The sequence below is a fragment of the Mus pahari genome, chromosome 20, assembly GCF_900095145.1.
Source record: "Mus pahari chromosome 20, PAHARI_EIJ_v1.1, whole genome shotgun sequence".
Taxonomy (NCBI): Eukaryota; Metazoa; Chordata; class Mammalia; order Rodentia; family Muridae; genus Mus; species Mus pahari.
In genome coordinates, this window is record NC_034609.1 from 18,974,033 (window position 1) to 18,994,535 (window position 20,503).

A 20,503-nucleotide genomic window follows, 5' to 3' on the forward strand; every position below is an offset into this window, starting at 1 on the left:
CAAATAAAAGAACGGCTACATTGGATCGTGGCAAAGGGGAATCTCAGTCCATAAGTGGATTTCCGGTCTTGAACCAGTTTTCAGACTCAGAACCCCTTGAATGAACGGACAGCCAGCTCCCTCTGGGGAGGGATAAAATACCCAAATGTTTTCTGTTAGCCTTTCTCCAGTCATACAGACCCTCTGGCCTCTTACATGGGTAACCTGTAAAAGGAGGAAGGAAACATCAGACTTTCCTGGTCTATTGGATACTGGTTCTGCACTAACTCCAATTCCACGAGACTCCAAGAAACATCGTGGCCCTTCAGTGAAAGCCCGAGCTTATGGAGGTCGGGTGATTGATGGAGTTTTGACTGAAGTCCGATTCATAGTAAGTCGAGCGCATCATCAAACTCATCTTGTGATTATTTTCCTGGTTCCAGAAGGTATCATTGGAATAGATATAATTAGAAATTAGGAATTCTCATACTGGTTTTCTGACCTGTGGAATGGGGCTCTTATAGAGAGGCTAAACGGAAACCTTTGAAGTTACCTTTATCAGGGAAAATGTGAACCAAAAAGATGTGAGCCAAAAGGAGTGTTGCATTCCTGGAGGAATTGCAGAAATTAGTGCCACCATCAAGGACTTAAAAGATGCAGGGGTGGTGGTTCACCTCACATCTCTCTCTAACTTTCCTATGTGACCTGTGCAGAAGAAGGGGGTCATGGAGAATGGCAGTTGACTTAACCAAGGGTAGAAAGGGGAATGGTCGCACTTACTCTCACCCCTAGTGGCCCACCAAGAAATTTTTTGCTTTTTGCTCCAGAGCTCTTAACTTCTGCTAAGTTTTGGTTCCAACATGGGAAGAGCTCCTGCCTGGAGATACAACAAACATTTCATTGAACTGGGAGCTCTGACTTCCCCCCTGCCCACTTTGGGCTTCTGCTGTCCTTAAGCCAACAGGCTAAGACAGGAATAGCAGTGTTAGGAGGGATGATTGATCCAGACTTCTAGAAAAAAAAATCTGATTGATTCTCCTGAATGGAGATAAGGAAAATTACATCTGGAGTACAGGGGATGGTTTAGGGTCCAAGTTATCCCGGCCTGTGATTAAAGTCAACGGAAAAGCACAACAGCCCACTACAGTCAGGATGACAAAGGGCACAGGCCCTTCAGGAATGAAGATATGGATTGCTCCTCTGGGGATAGAACCAAGGCCTGCCGAGGTGCTTGCTGAAGGTAAGGAAATACAATATGGATATTTTGAACTAACAGCCAAGGCCAGATGACCAGCTGCAGAAATGAGGATTAAATTGATCTGAGTGTTTATGTCCTGTTTTGTTAGGAATGTGTTTGTCCAGATGTTTGTTTTCTTTCCTCGATTTCTTTATCATGTAATGTGTCAGTGGTTATCATATTTAAGTTATCACACACTATGTTCCTCAATCCACATTGCCATCTGTTCTAAAATGCATAGTGTTTGAGGTTGTACATGGGACAGTTGAATCACATTGGGTATAATTATCAGTTACTGTTTTCATTTGGGAATAAAGCATGACATAAGATGTGACAAGGAGAGGACTTGTGATGGCTAATCTCAGTTGTCACCTTGACTACATCTTGAACTAACCAAAAACCCACACAGCTGTGCACTCCTGTGAGGGATTTTTCTCAATTGGATCACTGGAGGCAGGAAGACCCTAAATCTGAGCCACACCTTCTCATGGCTGCCCATATGTATATAGGACGTGGGAGAAGAAACCACTTGCTCTTTCCCTGCTCGCCTCTCTCTGGCAAGTTTGACTCCTTCACTGGGGTTAGAACCTACTTCTTTGAGATCACAACATGCGCTGAAGACCAACTGAGACTTCTAGCCTTGTGACCTGAACGCTTAGTGGATTCTTGGACTTTCTGTTGAAAGACGACCACTGTTGGACTAGCTGGAGCACAGCCTGTAAGTCATTCTAATGAACCCCTCTGTATATACATAGATCATTCTATCAGTTCCGTTCTTCTAGGGAACCCTGACCAATATACCTACCTACCCACTTTGGTCACACACTTTGTAGATCCTCTTGCCTGGCTCTAAAACTTACCCATCTTTGTTCCCCTGTCACCTTTGAGCTTAGCTTGGGTGTCACTTATTTCAAAGGCCTTTCTTGACTTAGTTTAATGACAGTCTTCTGTGCTTCCAGCTGTAGCTGCTGCTCCACTGTGGTTCTATAGGCTCCCGGGGAGGAAGGCTCTCTGTTCCCCTCTCTGTGGCAGTGCCATCATGGATACTGAAAGTTGTAACAAAGGAAAAGGACAAAGCCACCTGTGTCCTTTGGCACTCCCTAACCTGATGTCTGTGCTGTACCCCATTTATCTTTGGGGATCTGGGTGTCTGGTGGATATACGTAATTGCCTCCATGAGACACAAGACAATGATGGCTGACAGGGCAATGCACTCAAGTCCCAGTGGAACTGAATGAGCCTCCACCCACCGTTATATTCTGTAAGATAATCCTTCCCAGGCTAGGTCAGAACTCCCAGGAAGCCTGGGCTGGGGCAATGCCCTGCTTCTCCTCCAGCCTCCTTAGATACCTGGCTAGCTGAGAAACCTAGCGGCCCTGAGCTCTGGGCAGCCTGGGATCTAAAGCTCATTCCTAACCAAACAATTTTCTGGTCCATATTGCACTCTGCTGTATGCATGGGACCACTTTTTAATAGGCCCTATATTATCATGGTCACCACCAGCTAGATAGGATTGAAGTGCTATCCACATGGCCCAGGGGTAAGAGGAAGCGTCACTGTCCGCTGCCAGAGGCTCTGATCTCATTGACAACTTCCTGAGAGGTGTCAATGAGCTTTGGTGGTGGTGGCAGCGGTGGTGGTGGTGGTGGTGGTGGTGGTGTGCAACCAGGGCCTCATGCATCCTAACCACCAAGCTAGATCTCATTCCCTGCTGCAAGCATTTAGACAAACTTATATAATCTTATATAACTCCTGCCAATGCTATAAGATTAGTTCATACTGAAAAGAGTTACCGCTTCCACCTGGGTGTACAAAGACACAGAGAAGGTTCAGAAATATAGCCAAAGTCACAAATGTACTGAGAAGAATAATGTACATACATGTAGAATAGCATACATCCATGGGGAGAAAGACGTGGGCACCCATCAGCAAAGGATTAATAATGCTAGGGGGTGTGAACACCGACCCAGTGTGATCCTGCTAGTACAAAGCTAAAGTACGCATTCAGAATTGCACACAGTCAACCCAGACCCCAGGGTCCACACACAAAACCAACCGACCATAGACCCAAAATATCAGGTCAAAATGTATAAGCAGGTATAGTGGCACACATCTTTAATCCCAACACTGGAGAAGCGGAGTCAAGTGGAGATGGAGCTCTGTGGGATCGAGTCCAACCTGGTCTAGATAATGAGTTCCAGGCTAACCAAGGCTACTTAGTGAGATCTGGTGTAAGAGAAAGAACAACCAAATACAGGGATGAAGCCGGGCAGTGGTGGCACACGCCTTTAATCCCATCACTTGGGAGGCAGAGGCAGGCGGATTTCTGAATTCGAGGCCAGCCTGGTCTACAGAGTGAGTTCCAGGACAGCCAGGGCTACATAGAGAAACCCTGTCTCAAAAAAAAAACAAAACAAAAAACCAAAAAAAAACAGGGATGAAGATATAGCTCAGTGGTAGAGTGCTTGTCTACTACACACAAGGCCCCATATTCTGTCCTCATAAATAAATCTCCAGTGAACACACAGGGCTTTTCTTCTTATTATTTATTATTCCCCAGCAGTCCAAGGTAGATGGCGTTCATACGGTGCTTACACAATGTCAGACAATATAAGTGATCATCTAAAGAGGAGTACGTAGGAGGGTGATCAGAGAGACCGGTAAATACTGTGTCATTTCACAGTAGGGACTTGAACATTCTTAGGCATTGGTATCTTCAGAAAGGCCTGGATCCACACCCTGGGGTACTGAGAAACAACTGTATGTTAAAGGTGTACACACTGCTTAGGAAAGTACAAAGAAACATGGGGCCAGCGAATGCCCAACTCTGCTCCTCCTAGTCCAAGGGGATGTAACTGCCGAAGCACCTGCACATTCGTGGGCATGGCTAGCACATCTAGGTGCCTGGGCAGGACACAAGGGTATGGCTCACTGTGCCCATCCTGTCTGACCTGGCTCCCTCTGAGCATGGCTCACTGTGCCAATCATGTCTGTCCTGGCTCCATTTGTTTGGTCTGACGTCTAACCTGTAGTCCTGACCAATCTAGGGCAGCTGAAGTTTCCCTCTGCTTGTTAAGTTACTCTACCTCCTTCTTATACTCCAACTCCCTCACCACATCCTTCCCCACTGTATGAGGTGTGTGTGTGTGTGTGTGTGTGTGTGTGTGTGTGTGTGGTGCTTGAAATTGAGCCCAGGGACTCCTACATATCCAGACAAAGGCTACACCACACATACACATTCCTAGATATCTCTCTTTCAAAAATATTGTAACTGTCTCTTTTATTTTATGTTTGTGGATTATTTCACCTGCCTATATGTTTGTGTACCACTTGTGTGCCTGTGACTGCAGCAGTCAGAAGAGGGCAGTAGATCCCTTGGAATTGGAGCCACAGACAGTTGTGAGCCAACACACAGATGCGGGGACTTGAATTCAAGTCTTCTGAAACAGCAGCCAGTCTCTTAACCACTGAGCCATTTCCCCAGAAGCAGCTCTCCAGTCTTACTTTTACTTTTGTGTTTTGAAACAGGGTCTCACTAAGTAGCCCAGGCTAGCCTTAAACTTGTAATCCTCCTGCCTCAATCTTCCAAGTAGCTGGATTACAAGCCTGTGCCAGCAAGACCTGCCTGCACATCCTTAAAGGCCCACCTAAGAGGTGGGCCGTGGTGGTCCATGCTTTTAATCCCAGCACTTGGGAGGCCAGCCTGGTCTACAGAACAAGTTCCAGTTTGACCAGGGCTACACAAAGAAACCCTATCTAGAGAAACCAAGAGGGTCGAGGAAATCACCTAAGAGGAAGGAGCCCCACCCCCTGCTCCTATGGGAAGAAGGCAAGGTGGAAGAATTGGCTTGGGGAGGAGATGAGAAGCAGAGAGGATGCATGGGACAGATGTCCACCTTCCCTAGGTAATCTGCAAAGTCAGTGCAACGCCAGTCATCTGTGGAGGTGGATTAAGCTCTGTTAGTTTCATTTAAAAATAGAAGCCACAGCTGAGAGCTGGAAGGATCCCAGGCGTGGCAGGAAGGGTGTGCAAGCAGCAGGCAAAGCAGGGAGGAAGCTGCTGTCCCTTCTGGCTGGGACAGAGGCTGTGGGATGCCAGCTTCTCTCAGGAGTGGGGTCTTCAGAGCCATGAAGACTCTGGGTCTGTACCTTGCTCAGAGGGAGCCGCACCCCTCCCCAATCCTGCCTGCTAGGGAAAGATATGAAGTGGTTGGGAGGTCAAATCACCAGTGTTGATGGGGCTTGATTGACTTCTCCCTGATGGCTTCTTTTGGCTCTGGCTGGTGTTGGATAAGGTTGGAGGTGGGACCAGGGATTCTTCTACACTAGACTTTCAAGCCAGCAAGATTTGAGACTCCATTTCCTTGACTTGGGTGCCTAGCGCTGGCCCTGGTGCTGAACCAAGAGGGTCTGGTTAGGCAGGAAAGAGCCCCTAGCAACCCAAACAATGGCAGACTGCTGACTTCTCCATGGCTTCTTTCATTGTTCCCATTGGGCGAGCCTTGAATGGTCCCAGGGCCATTGGAGAACCAAAGATCGGCCTTTGAAGTAACCTGGGAAGTGGAATAAGTGCTCTTTGGGAAGAGCTGGCCCTTAGCAATGGGCAAAAAGAACTGACTTACATGCGGGGGTGGGGGTGGGGGACGGAAGCTCAGTGCCTGATGTCCAGACATCAGAGACATGGAGACAGGCTCTTTATCACAAGAGAGCTTGTGCAAAAGCTTATGCATTCTGCCTCAAGAATGACACCAGGCTGGCTTCCTCTCCTCTCCTCTCCTCTCCTCTCCTCTCCTCTCCTCTCCCTACTCCCCCTTCCCCTCCTTCTCTCTCTGTCTTATCTGATTGTGGACCAGGGACCCACAATAAAGACATATTTCATCACAGTGGGAATATGGCTGGGGTGCAGCTGGAAAGCAGGTGACAAGCAGCAGACGTGAATGAGTCTGCAGCAGAATGTCAGCAGAAAAGGAAAAAGTAGTGCCAAAGAGGGGCAGGACGCCAGCTGAAACTGGGGCACCTCATGGAACATCCAAACAAGGATCTAGAGGTGTGCAGATGTCTGCAGACAGTTCCTCCAGAAGGGAGTGTGTCGGGGCATCTGGGGTGGTTGGGGAAGGCTGGGGGTGCCCCAAGAGGGCTGCTGGCTTGTTCCCTGAGTTAACACAGAGCCTTGGGGAACTTCTAAGCATAGGGGAGCTGTAGCTTTGGGGCTACTGGGTTGGGGACGGAGTACAGAGCAAGTGTAGCAGAAGTGGCCAGGAGGTGGATGAAGGAATCCAGAGGAAAAGGGATGGCTCTTGAGAATTGGCGAAGGATGCACTGAGCGCCCTCTAGCAGATGGAATGTAGGGAGAGAGGAAGAGGCAGTAAGACAGCGATCAGGCTTCTGGCATGTTCAACCGGAAGAAAGGGGCTGGTGGAGAACGGGGGCGGAACACGAGTGGGGGTGAGGGAATCGGGAACTCAGCTTTGGACACGGGGGCTGGAGATGCCTGTTTGGTGTGTTGAGTAGGAAGCTGGATATGTGTGATTCTGCAGTTTGTGAAAGTCAGAGGCACCAGCATATAGATGGCTTTTCTTTCCTTTTTCCTTTTTTTCTTTTTTCTGCCTGCTATAATCACCAAAAGGCACCGTAGACTTCTGATGTCATTGCTATTCATTCTTTCACCTTGCAGATGAAGAAACTAAGGGTTCAGAGGGAGGTGACTTTGACCCTAAGAAGTGCCACCGCTGGTAGACTGGAATCCCAAGCCAGGCACCCAGCTTACCTACTGCTCCGAACTCCTCTGCTGCACAGAGCACACTGGCTTTGCATCGTCTAGAGAGTTGTGCTCAAGGGGTAGACTGATTTGGAGGCATCCGCCAGGAATGAAAGGGACAGCCCCCAGTCACGCAGAGGTGGAAGGACACGGAGAGCCGGTGTTGTCAGATTTTCTGTGTGACATAAGGGGGAAGGCTTATGTTAGTCTGGCTTATGTTTTCAGTGTGTTGACTCAGGTCTGTGTTGAGTCATAAAAGCATGACAGAGGGACATAGTGGCGCAAGGTTGCTTGTCTCACGGAGTGCCTCCCAGGGATCCACTTCCTTTACACAGGCCCCATTTTCACAGAGCCCATGTAGTACAAATTCATCAGTGGTTAGAACTAAGAATGAAGTTAGCACCCTTATGAGCTAGTCACCTTTCTCTTTAAATGTTAATTACTGTGAAAAATTGTGTGTGTGTACGTGTGCATGTGTTTGTATGTGTGTGCGTGTGCCTGTGTGTGCATGTGTGTACATGTACATGTGTGTGCGTGTGTGTACGTGTGCATGTGTTTGCATGTGTGTGTGTGCCTGTGTGTGCGTGTGTGTACGTGTACATGTGTATGCGTGTGTGTACGTGTGCATGTGTTTGTGTGTGTGCGTGTGCCTGTGTGTGCATGTGTGTACGTGTGCATGTGTTTGCGTGTGTGTGCGTGTGCCTGTGTGTGCATGTGTGTATGTGTACATGTGTGTGCGTGTGTGCACGCATGTGTGTGTGGCATGTGCCACCACGTTCCTGTATATGTCAGAGGACATCTTGCTGGAGTTGGTTCTCACCTTCTACCATGTGGGTTGCTAGGATCAAACTCAGGTTGTCAGGCTTGGCAGAGAACGGCTTAAGCCACAGAACCAAATTGCCATGTTTATTTATTTCATTGAATGTGTCTGAGTGCTTTTCCTGTATGTGTGTATGTATACCACATGTATGCCTAGAGCCCAAAAGGAGGTGTCTAGTGGTGGTTATGAGCTACCATGTGGGTGCTGGGGTCCAAACATGGGTTCTCTACAAAAGTAGTAAATGCTCTTAACCTCTGAACCAATATATAAACCTTTTAGCCAGGCAGTGGTGGAGCACGCTTTTAATCCCAGCACTTGGGAGGCAGAGGCAGGCGGATTTCTGAGTTCGAGGCCAGCCTGGTCTACAAAGTGAGTTCCAGGACAGCCAGGGCTGTACAGAGAAACCCTGTCTCGAAAAAAATAAAAATAAAGATAAAATAAAATAAATTAAAAAATATATAAACCTTTTGGGAGACACTTCATATATCCAAACCATACAGAGTCATTTATGGGTGGTTTTTTTTTTTTTTTTTTTTTTTGAGACAGGTTTGTCCTGGCTGTCCTGGAACTCACTGTGTAGACCAGGGTAGCCTTGAACTCACAGAGATCCTCCTGCCTTTACTTCCTGGGTGCTGAGATTAAAAGTGTGTGCCACCACCCTAAGTGATGATAGCTTTTCAAGAGCGGAGATAGCATCTCACTGCATAGCCCAGGCTGGTCCCAAGCTTTTAATCCCCCTTCCTCAGCCTCCTGGATATACAGGTATAGCCTCATATACAGGCTAGGTAGCAGTAGGAGAAAGTTCCTAGGAGGAAGTGGGTCCCATGGGTTGGATTGTGTGGGTGGAAAGGAAACGATTGAGGTAGTGGAATGAGGAGGAGGTGAGGACAAGTGTCTGATGACGTGTGGGGGAAGCAGGCCAGGAATGAGTCAAGGGCAGAGCTTCAGACTGGGTGGTGACAGGGAGGTGAGAGCAATGCTGAGGTGAGGAGAAAGGGGGAAGCCGGTTGGAGAGGGAGCTCGGTCCTGAGGCTAAATGGGTGCAGAGGGCATGATGTTCTGTCTTCAGGGAGCATATCCGTCCATGAACGGGACGACCTCACAGTTGCCAGACGGCAGCGAGGCGAAGGGAACTCACAGATAGACAGGTGAATGAGCGAGAGGCAGCCGGGTCCCCATGGTCAGCATCTGGAGCCGTAGGTGTAGATTAAGGAAGTACATGTCCAGAGGACAGAGGCATGGAGAGGTGACAGTGGGAGGGGAAGTGGGCAAAGTCTAGAACAAAGACCTGGGCTGCTGCAAACCACTGACCCTGTGCCCTAGGATAAGCCTCTAAACCGCTCTGAAGAGTCTCATGAAAATACAAAGGATGCTATGGCTGTCCCGAGGACAGTGTGACCAGGAGCTATCATTGCTGAGTGCCTACTGGCCCACCGTGGGATCCTGAGGAAAGATCCCTGGGGACCCCAGGAGAAGAATCCCATGCCACATCCCAGAGGGATGGAGGATCAGGAAAGGAATGGCCTTCTCTCCTGGGAACAAAGAACGTCACACACTCACTTCACCTACAGCACCATGATGGAGTGCCCGGCATCATGCCCATTGCACAGATAGAAAGGTGAAGGTCACCAAATCGTTCATGGCTATACCAACCTGGAAAGATGGAAGAGGGACAGGGCGGGAACGGCGATGCTCCTCCCAGGGTATCTGCTGGTTGGCCACATATCCTGGGAGTAGCCTTGGACAATTCAGAGTCCCACATAGCATGAATAAAGAATGAAGTTAGCGCCCTTATGAGCTAACCCTCCAGCCACACTGTGGAGGAGCAATCACCTCACAGATGGGTGGAGAGGAAGCGGTAGTGGGAAGGGTGGACCACACGAGGGAGAGGGCAGTGTGCTGTCAGTGGAAGAAGAAGTAAGAGAAGTGCGTGGAGAAGTGTGTGGGTCAAGCAGAGTTCTTTATGGAGCAGAGGGACAGAGAGGGCTCCTGGGATCCCTATCACAGGTGCCGCCCGTGTGGTTGCTCACAGATGGTAACTGTTGCTGTTGCAATTACTATGTCATTACTGTGGCCATTGTTTACTTCCCAGACCTGAGTATGGCTTTTTTTTCTTCTTCTTTTTTCTTTTTTTTTCTGTCAGAAACTGACAGAAACCTTGTCACTTCTGTCACTTAAACTTCTGTCAGTGCTAAAGCTGTGGATGAGAAAGAGGGCCTCTACAAGAGAGAGACCTGTGAGTACTGGGACACATTGACACAATACGTTAAACTCCTTATGGCAGCTCACACCTAGGATCCCAATATCTGGAAAGCTGAGGCAGGAGGATTGTGACTTCAAGGCCACCTGGTCTACATTAGTAAAACTATGTCTAATAATAATAAATCTGTTAAACTGGACATAGTGGGGGCTGGCAAGATGGCTCAGCGGCTAAGAGCACTGACTGCTCTTCTGAAGGTTCTGAGTTCAAATCCCAGCAACCACACAGTGACTCACAACCACCCATCCATAACGAGATCTGACGCCCTCTTCTGGTGCGTCTGAAGTCAGCTACAGTGTACTTACGTATAATAATAAATAAATCTTTGGACTGGAGCAAGCAGGGACTGAGCGAGCAGAGTTGACCAGAGCGAGTGGGGCCTACTGGAACGAACAGGGGTTGACTAAAGCAAGCAGGGTTGACCAGAGCGAATGGAGGTCCTAAAAATTCAATTTCCAACAACCACATGAAGACTCACAACCATCTGTACAGCTACAGTGCACTCACATACATAAAATAAATAAACAAATCTTAAAAAAAAAAAAAACAACTTGGCATGGTGTAGCATCCTTCCAATGCCAGCACATTGGAAGCCAAGCCTAGAAGGTTGTGAGTTCAAGACAGCCTGCACTACATAGGAAAATTATTAAAGTAAAAGCTACTAAAGTAAACTAAATCATTGTTCTGAAGTGAAGGAGCTGAGCATGAACCCGCTTGCAGTTCAGAAATTGGTAAGTGGCCATGCATGTGCACATGTGTGCATGTGCATCTACCGTCTCTCCCGCACACCCATTTATCCACATATCCACCCATGCACTCGCTGACCCACCTGTCAGCCATTCACCCATCCAGCCAGCCACACATGGCTTCCATTCGTTAGCAGGTGCATTTAATTGGGCACACGCAATGTTCTCTGGGAGCTACTGGGTCTTGTTTCTGTGGATTCCACAGCCTTTGAGTGCCACACAACACACAATGCAAAGTGAAGAAAAGTAAAGTGTGACCTCTGAACTCAGTAGGGTGGGCATCAAAGACACGAGAAGGAGGTCCCAGCTATGATCTGAAGAAGTCTAAGGAAGTGGGAGAGATGGATGTGAAGGCTTTGGGCAAGAGGAACAGCCCTGGGTGTCCATGAACTGAAAGCCGAGCAGTAGGAGGTGGATCTGCTGAGGCTGGGGAAGTACAGGGGTGTGTGTGTGACTGGACTGGGGGTATTGGGGAGGGGAGGTATGGGGAAAGATTGCTGAGTGTTAAAATAGAGGACTCCCTGGACAAGGCCCCGGGATGACATTTCTGTGCAACCTTTAGCTCCAGCTATGTGACAAGTGTTCCAAACCATTGAAGGTGATGAAGAGCTTCCAGTCCAGTTTCCTGCTCTGTGACCTAGGGCATCCCAAGTCTATCCCAAACCTTAAGATCCATGCCTAGGAGGAGTCTTGGATAGAACCAGGGACCTCTCAGGATAAAAGACCCAGAATTCCACTGGTCCAGCTCCTTCTGGTCAAAAAGGGGAGGGGAGGTGGGGGCAGGAGAGGAAGCCAGAGCATAGGTCATGAGTCTGGCTGCCTAGATTTGGAGGGACGTGGACATGCCATGCCCAAAGATGCTAGGACATTCCATTTGGAAGGTCCCCAGGGAATCCACTTCATTGCTAGGATAATGGAGCAGATATGCTGTGGGTAATCCCTGGCGAGGAAAACCCCTCACAAATGCCCCATCATGTTGCTTCCCCAACAGCATTCGACTGTAGCCTGGCCCTGTATTCACCTCTTCTTGTCTGCATTCACCAGCTACGGACAGTTCTGCCCTAGTGACTGGACTGCTTCCCTCAGAGTTCATGCTCACCTCCCAGCTTATCTCTCTGTGTGTGCTCCCTCTGTACCTCTGCCATGGATATCTGAATGGCCCTCCCTGCCTCTCTGGGTAGGAATTCTACCTGCAAAGACCTTCAAATTGTCACATCCTCTCAGACAGCCCTCCAGAGTGTCTATCTCACCTGTAGCTCCTTCCCCACTTCCTGGAGAACCTCCCCAAGAGCAGGCGATGGGCTGCCAAACCCAAGGCCACGGCTGTCCTGGTCTCCTCAAGTCAAGAGTTAAGTGTTCAGAGACTCTGTTCCTGCTGCTGGCTGCTTCCCTAGAAGGACAGGGGATTTGGGCCTTTTTTTCTGGAGAAAAGATCTCAGTGTGCAGTCAAACAGAGGCCTTGAAACCCATGTGGGGAATTTCCAACGCCCTGCTCAGGCCGTGTCCCTGACAACAGAGTTGTTGATTGCAGCATAATCATCGGTGACTATGCTCCAGCACACAGCAGCATGTGCTGGCCTCTGCCACAGGAGCCTGGGCAGGAGCCACTGGGACGAGGGTGCAGGGGTGAGGGTGGGAGTCTGGGGGGGGAGCAGGGGTGCAGTGAGGTTGAAAGATACCCATAAGATGCGGAGCAACAGACAGCTACCTCTTCCTCAAGTGTGAGGCTCCTGTCTCCAGGTTACAACCACCTCCTACCTGGCTCTCAGACCAGACCAGACTGGGACACCGCTAGACATATATGAACCTCTCTGTGGTCACAAGGGCAGTCAGCCTCCCCAGCATCCTGTCTGAAGCACCGGAAGCCTGGGGAACAGGGGTGCAGCCAGACAAGAAAAAGGCAAAGACCCTCCCTACAGCCACAGCTGAGTCTGGCAGCCACGGGACTCCAAGGGAAGCAAAGAATCGCTAGGATGGCCGGCCAAAGGAAGAGTCCACCTTTGCCAGTTCCGCCATCTTTGTAGGCTCCTGGGAATTATGTGGACTCCCCCCCCCTACAGGGATGAAATTGACACCCAGAGAACATTTGTGAGACGCCCTGGGTCACACAGTAAAACAATGGCACAGGACCCAGCCCACAGGGAAGTTTGGACAAAGTAGGGGAAAGCCCAGGCCTCGGGACCTGAGACGGTCAGCATCCTGCAGCGGGGAGAGGATGCCTGGACCTTTCTCCTCTTGATTTCTGGAGTGTTCCCGAGACTGATGGGCTTCTACTCTTGAGCACCGTTCCCAGGAGACTGGTCTCAACAGATAACGACTGTTTTTACCCTCGCTCCCCCACCCCCACCCCTGAGACAGGGGTTTCTCTGTGTAGCCCTGGCTGTCCTGGAACTCACTCGGTAGACCAGGCTCTCTTCAGACTTAGAGCTCTGCCTGCCTCTGCCTCCCGAGAACTGAGTCTAAAGGCGTGTGTTACCACCACCGGGCTCTTACCATCATCACCTTCTAGTGAAATTTTAATGGCGGTTCCATGATCCATATGGGGCCAGACCTGACAGCATGAGAGGGGGTGAGGGAGGGTGGGGTGTCATTGCAAACTGCCTCTGGTCGCTTAGGGGCGAGGAGGAGTCAGGCCCAGAACTCAAGTGTCAGAATCAAGGCCCAAGCGCCTGCCTGCCACAGTACTGCACCCCTGGGGACAGGTATTTAAAGAATGGATGGCTTTGGCCTGGCAAGGCCTCTTAGTCTGGGAGAAGGAGCAAATTTAGTGATGCTGTGGCTGTAGGGCAGAATCGAAGGAAAATGGAGACCTGAGAAGGGAAAGGGGCCCCCTCAGCCTGGGTCTGTGTTTCTTGCTGACTGAGAGCCAAAAGTTCTAACAAAATGACAGGAGGAGCTGGGGTGTGGCTCAGTTGGTAGAGTGCCTGCTAGCACATGCATGCAAAACACCTAGGCACATACATGTAATAAATAAATATTGATAAATTAAAATTTTTTTTTAAAGTAAAACACATAGCGTGACATTTCCCTTTATTGTGATAGCATCTCACTAGCACCTGTGAACTCTGATTGCTCAGGCTGGCCTCAAACTTGGAACCTTCCTATCTCAGCCTCCCCAGTAGCTGGGATGCCAGGCCTAAGCCACTAGACCTGGTTTTTTTTTCTCAGTAAACCCTGGCTTTGCGTCATAGTGACTTGTCCTGAAACTCTTCTTTGGGCACTGTTGTTAACAGTCTCAGGGTATGCTGAACATTCCACACAGGTTTTTTAACAGTCTGCTTGAGGCCTGGAGATGTTCTACGGGCTTCTAGGGCAACCTTTGGCATTCAGATCCTATAGAGTTGAGCATCACCCTCTCTCTCTCTCTCTCTCTCTCTCTCTCTCTCTCTCTCTCTCCCTCCCTCCCTCCCTCCATTCATTCTGCTCATAGAAGAAGCGAGGTGGTGTTCTATTTCTGGGAGCTGAGCTTTCCAACCCACTGAAGCACACATGTAGATACACAGTGATTAAAGCCCCGCTCAGCTTAGCCTCCTGGGGTAAGGGCCAGTCTGGGGAAGGACAGGAAGACAGGCTCAGCTGAGCCTCTGGGTTCCTCTCCTCAAAATAGGATGGGACTATTCTACTGAACATCCCTGTAACCTGCTCACCCTCCTGTGGACCTTCTGGACCCTAGAGCCCTGACTGGCATAGTCCCTACCATCTCTGTTTGGGCCCCTACCCTGCCTCCACAGGGTACCAGGCACAAAGGGAGTTCACCAGTACTAGGACAAGGGTTGAGATGAGTTGAGGCTGAGGCCTTGGATCCTGCTAATAGAGGAACCAAGAAATGTTCCCTTTGAAAAGAGAAGTAAGTCATTGTTGTTACCCCAGACGCAGACCCCCTCCCCTGTCCTGAGTCGAGTGACCATTCTCTGGAAAGCCACAAACATTCCCAAGCTGGGCTTCTACTAAGTTATCTCAAATTCTCTGAATTTCTCTAATCTGGAAGGATTATAGGAGGGGACAGGAGGCGTGGGATGACCTCCAGAGAGGTTAAATAGGTCACCTCAACGCTGGGCACCAAGACAAGCACAAGGACCCATGAAGACCTTCACCTCGGCTTCTGGTACCATGAGGTCACTTCAGATGCTGCTCCTGGCTGTCCTGCTCCTGGGGACTTTCCTGCAGCATGCCAGAGCTGGTGAGAGTCAGGCACAGACAGGATGGGGCAGGTGGGAACCGTTCACCCACACAGAGACCAAGGCAGAGACACAAGCTGTGTGACTTATACCCTGTCTGTTCTTAACAGGGGTCACCAGGGGGTGGCCACAGGAGCACTGGAGGAAGGATAATGGTTCTAAGGATGCTGGGGGTGCTGGGGGTGATATCAGGCACTGACCTGGACACACACCTTATTCTGAGATGCTAGGACATAGTGGCCTTGATTGTGGGCTCATGATGCAGAACGAACAATTCTCAGAATTGCTACCATTTGTTTCATTAATGGGCTTCATGTCTCATCAGGGAACAACATAACAACGGAGAATTGGTTCCAAGAATGTATGAAAAGATTTTTATATTTAGTTTAGAACGGGGAGTTGAAATGAGGTTCCTAGATTCAGACAGCTGCACATGCAGACACACACAGATGAATATGCAAACTTGCAGACACAAGGAGACCACACACACACACACACACACACACACACACACACACACCAGGAACAAAGAGAAGAACATGCAGTTCCCACCCACAGGCTCACACAGGCCTACATCAGAACATTCCATGGGTTCTCAGGCACACCGCCTGACCCTTAAGACACCTGCTTCCTATTGCTCTTCCAGCTCGAGCCACCAATGTAGGCCGAGAGTGCTGCCCGGATTACTTCAAGGGGGCCATTCCTATCAGGAAGTTGGTGAGCTGGTATAAGACCTCAGTGGAGTGTCCCAGGGATGCCATCGTGTGAGTATCCCTCTGTCCCACTCCTCTGCCCAGAACCCAGAGTGGGAAGTGGGTGGACCTTGGAGTGCCCAGGAAAGCCACTGGGAAAGAAGGAAGGAGAGGGCAAGCCCTATTCCCCTGGGCTGGCAGCTTTGGGCACCCAGGGACGCTCTTGTACCCCACACAGCTGAGGGGGTCCAACCTCTTTATGTATGGTGAAACTGAGTTTCCAAGATGGATAGGACATCCCAGGTAACAGAGCCAGTAGGCAGTAATACTGTCACCTCTCGCTCTGGGTCTGGGCTGAGTAGAGGCTAACACTCAGCCTGAGGCTCTTTCTCTCAGGCTCAAGGTGCTCTGAGGAGAGGTGTCAGGCATGAAGTCCTATAGCCCTCCCTAGGGAGGCTGGGATGGAGTCAGGGTCCCAGTAGGAAAGAATCGCTAATGGCGTCTGTAATGTCATCCAGTTCTTACCCGGGAAGCTGTGTTCAGGTCAATGCAGATGTGGCTGGTGGCTGAGCCCTGGAGGTCTCCCCGGGTCTTACTCACCGCTTTCTCCTACATAGGTTTGTGACTGTCCAGGACAGGCTCATCTGTGCAGACCCCAAAGACAAGCATGTGAAGAAGGCTATCAGATTCCTGAAACCCCCAAGGCCGTGACCTTCCCGCTGCCGCCGAGGCATTCGGAGACGCCAGGGCTGCTGTCCATGGTCTCAACATAAAGCGGCCTGTGTCCAATGGAGTCCAAGAGCAGCCACAGAGCAGGAGTTCCTGTCCCCTTTTTATGGACTCTGATGTGCTACAGGCACACACGCACACAAAGCACTGAATAAAGCCTTCCTCCCTCAGACTGGGTCAGTGCGTCCTGTCCCCACAGTGCAGAACGCCTTCCATGCTGGCTGATCACACTGGGAGAGTCCTCACAGGACAGCTGTGCCTGCTCTGCCCAGGTTACCTGAAGCTGAGAGGGAGACGTGGCCCCATACAAATGAGAGGTGGGACTGGGGAGACGTGGTCAAGGGCAGGGCAGAGCAGAGGTGGTCAAGGAGCCCAGCAGGACCCTCACAAGTGTCCCCCTCCCTCTGTACCCCATGGAAAGTGCCCAAAGGAATCCCAAGGAGGGCCTGTCATCTCTGTACCCCAAGTGTCCCAATCACCCCAAGACTAGCCCCTATTATTGTCCCTCATGAAGCTGAAGTCGTCCTTCCTGCCTTAGACTCTGCCACATGTCCAGACCCTTCTGAGTGTCTCTATCTTCCTGGAGGCCCTGTGTCTCCTCCTTCATTTCTGAGTCCCCCCCCTCCCCCTGCAGTCTGTTCTGCCCCCAGGCTCCAGGCTCACGGTTCCTCCTCTGTCCCCTCTGTACATGGAGCCGACGGCACAGGCCCTGGGGTTTCTTCCCAAGCTCTTGGGGGCTGGCTGCCTTTCCACTGGGTTCTGATGCTAGTGGTTCACTAAACTATGCTTATGTGTGCTTGTAGACCTGGCTCTGCCATACTCCAGGGGACTCTATGAGCACTCTGGGACTTCCATGAGCCACTGAAGGAATGGTCTCCGAGTTTAGGAAGCCCTGTGTCCAAGCTCAGAGCTGGGGCTGGACTGCTAAGGTCTCGGCATTCCAGGTCAACCATGCTCACTCAGCATGCCTCTGTTTCTAGGTCAGGTTGTAGCACAAGCAAAGGTCTTCTTTCTTGTCCCAGGACTCTGTCTGTCTGGTCTGCAACAGCGAGTTATCTGAGAGGGTTTTTTTTTTTTAAACCTGTTGCTGCCACCTTGTGGCCAGTTTTTGCCTTGACGAAGGGATGCTAAGTGTCCAAATAGAGGTAGAACCAAGTACACCATATTAGCAATCAGGAGGTTGGTGGCCATGAAGTGGCTTCTCTGTGGGCCCAGGGTTCCGTCTACAATAGGCTCCTCTCCCTTGAGCACCAGGAGTGTCCCTCCAACAACTGCTTAAGATTCTGAGTCCCGAGGCTCCTTCTGCAGAGTCTTTGTGAAAAAAAGAAGCCTCTGAATCGGGGACTAGAGGAAGGATGGTTGGTGGGAGGGTGGAGGCAAAGGGGGAGCCCCTACTGGAGGCTCCAGAAGAAAGGTGCCCTCAGGGTATGCTTGGTCCTGCTTGCTCAGCTTTCTTTGGGGGGGGAGTGGGGTCTCTACTGGAGCAAGCCTTCCAGAGACATCTGTTGGGTAAACTCAGATAAGCAGGGCAGCTTGCAGAGACCCATGAGAGGTGACCTGTGGGCCCTGGAGAGAGTAAAGGGGTTGTTTCAAGGCCACTGGACAGAGAATGTGTGGGGCCACAACTGGCAACAAGATGCCAGGAGGAGGAAGAAGAGGAGAAGGAGGAGGAAGAGGAGGAGGAAGAGGAGGAGGAGGAGGGTGCAAGGTGTGTATGTGGTGACAGCCCCTACATTCCTGGGGGCACCTTGAGGAACTGTGGCTTGAAGACTCTCGTGCTAAATGAGAGAGGGGTAGAAATGGGGATGGACAATGGAGGGGGGGTGCAAGGCATCCGCTTGTCCTTCTGTCTTGAAAGTGAAAGTATGTCCCCTGTCCACTTCTGAAATACAGTTTCCCTCCGTCGTTCCGTGCAAACGCCACCACGCCCACGAGAACTTCCATGGTCTCCCTGCTTTTGTAGGACACCCCCAGCCCGACATACACATGCCTGTCACTTAGGGGGGCTTAGATCCCCCCAATAAGTCTATAATTCCTGATAACTTGGGTCGGCTAACTCAGTAAATGAATTGTTTAAATAGTGGACATTTGATAATAGATTTTGTCAACAATGGCTGGATGAATTCCTAAAGGACCACCACCTACAGGGAAATAAGTTTCCAGAGAATCCCTAACCCTGAAACACCCTTTAAGATGTGGACATTGAAGGAGCCTGATATGGCTGTCTACGAGAGGCCCTGCCAGAGCCTTACAAATACAGAGACGGATGCTCGCAGCCAACCATTGGACTGAGTGCGGGTCCCCAAGAGAGGAGTTAGAGAAAGAACCGAAGGAGATGAAGGGGATTGCAACCCCACAGGAAGAACAACAATATCAACCAACCAGTCCCCCAGGAGCTCCCAGGAACTAAGCAACCAACAAAGGAATACACATGGCTCCAGCTGCATACGTTGCACAGGATGGCCTTGTCATAGATCAATGGGAGGAGAGGTCCTTGGTCCTATGAAGGCTCAATAGATGTCCCAGTGTAGAGGAACTGAGGGCTGGGAGGTGGGAGTGGGTGGGTGGGTGGAGGAACAACCTCATGGAAGCAGGGGTAGGGAGAATGGGTTAGGGGACTTCTGGGGGGGGGGAGACTGGGAAAAAGGATAACATTGAAATAAAGAAAATATCCAATTTAAAAAAAAAAAAGATGTAGACATTGAAATTGGGCAGTTCTTCAATACTCCACCAGGGGGCGCGCTGGCACAGTAATAGAGGTCCAAAATTGATGAGAGCGGCATATACTCTGGCCTTAGCTGATTGAAGCTATGGAAGAGCTTAAACAGGGATGTCTGTAGCTGGTCTGATGGTCCCCTAGGAGAGCAAAGAGCAGGAAATCACCCAGTACATTACCAGAGTTAGCACGATGGGGGTGGGGGTGGGTGGGTTACAGGGACTCGAAGGGCCACCAACACCAGGAGCTTGGGCAAACTCCAAGAACACTGGGAGAAAAGCCTACAGGCTTCTATTTCCTTCTCCTGTAACTGTTTCTCATCCACTCGTCACAAGGCCACAAATACCAAACGGTGTTTGTATCTCTGTGATCCAACTTTTGTGAGTTTTTAAAAATCATTATAAGCTAGGCATGCCGGCTCATGCTTTGAATCCGTGGGCCTGTGCTGCGGTAAGCACTAAGTGGGTGTTTCTAACCCACCTGAGATCATTTAGTACCCAAATAAAATATTTATAATACTCTTTAAAGCACTAGAGCTGGGCAGATATTAACCCTCTCTGCTATTTTGTCTACTTCCCTGTCAAAATCCAAAGACCATTTGCTGTGTTCTGCTTGGACCGCTCCTACTCCAACTGACCAGCCCTCATGGCCACGCCCTCTGACACACCGACCCCATGGCGCCTTCTTCCCCCTTCTCCTTACTCTGGTGGTCTCTCTTCAGACCCCAAGACAGGGAACCAAAGTCCTGCCTACCACTCTTCTATCCAACTACAGGCTGTAGGCATCTTTATTCAACCAATAGTTTTAATTAAGGAGCAAGGTTTGCAAACAAAAGCTGGCATACGTGAGAATTCACTCATCTTGAGGCAACTAGACCTTGGGATACAGAATTTAGCATTACAATACAGCAACAGAGCAAATCTCAACACACCTGGGAGGTGGAGGCAAGAGCCATCTGTAATGCAGTGCATCTGAGGCTAGCCTGGGGTGTGTAGGAGAGTCTAACTCCAGAACAAAACAAAAATGACAGTGTAAAGTCAGGGGTAGTGGTACACACCTGTAGTTCCAGCCACTTGGCAGACAGAGGCTGGAGGATTGCTTGCACCCAAGAGCAGACTGGGAAACGCACTGAGAAGTCCTTTGTCATGGTCATGTTTCTATTGCTTCAAAAAAACACAATGACCAATGACATTTATAAGAGCTCATTTATTTTTCTTTGTTTTTCAAGACAGGGTTTTTCTGTATAGCCCTGGCTGTCCTGGAACTGGCTCTGTAGACCAGGCTGGCCTTGAACACTTGAGATCTGACTGCCTCTGCCTCTGCCTCTGCCTCTGCCTCTGCCTCTGCCTCTGCCTCTGCCTCTGCCTCTGCCTCTGCCTCTGCCTCTG

At 50.1% G+C, this 20,503-nt stretch overlaps 1 protein-coding gene across 1 annotated transcript; it reads left to right on the top strand.

Annotated features, from left to right (window-relative positions):
* The first annotated feature begins 14,867 nt into the window (after positions 1-14,867).
* Ccl17 (C-C motif chemokine ligand 17) lies at positions 14,868-16,569 on the top strand. The gene is made up of 3 exons (XM_021220779.1): positions 14,868-14,980; positions 15,625-15,742; positions 16,288-16,569. Exons 1-3 carry the CDS (start codon positions 14,881-14,883, stop codon positions 16,379-16,381), a joined length of 312 nt encoding a protein of 103 aa, XP_021076438.1. The 5' UTR covers positions 14,868-14,880; the 3' UTR covers positions 16,382-16,569.
* The last annotated feature ends 3,934 nt before the right edge of the window (positions 16,570-20,503 follow it).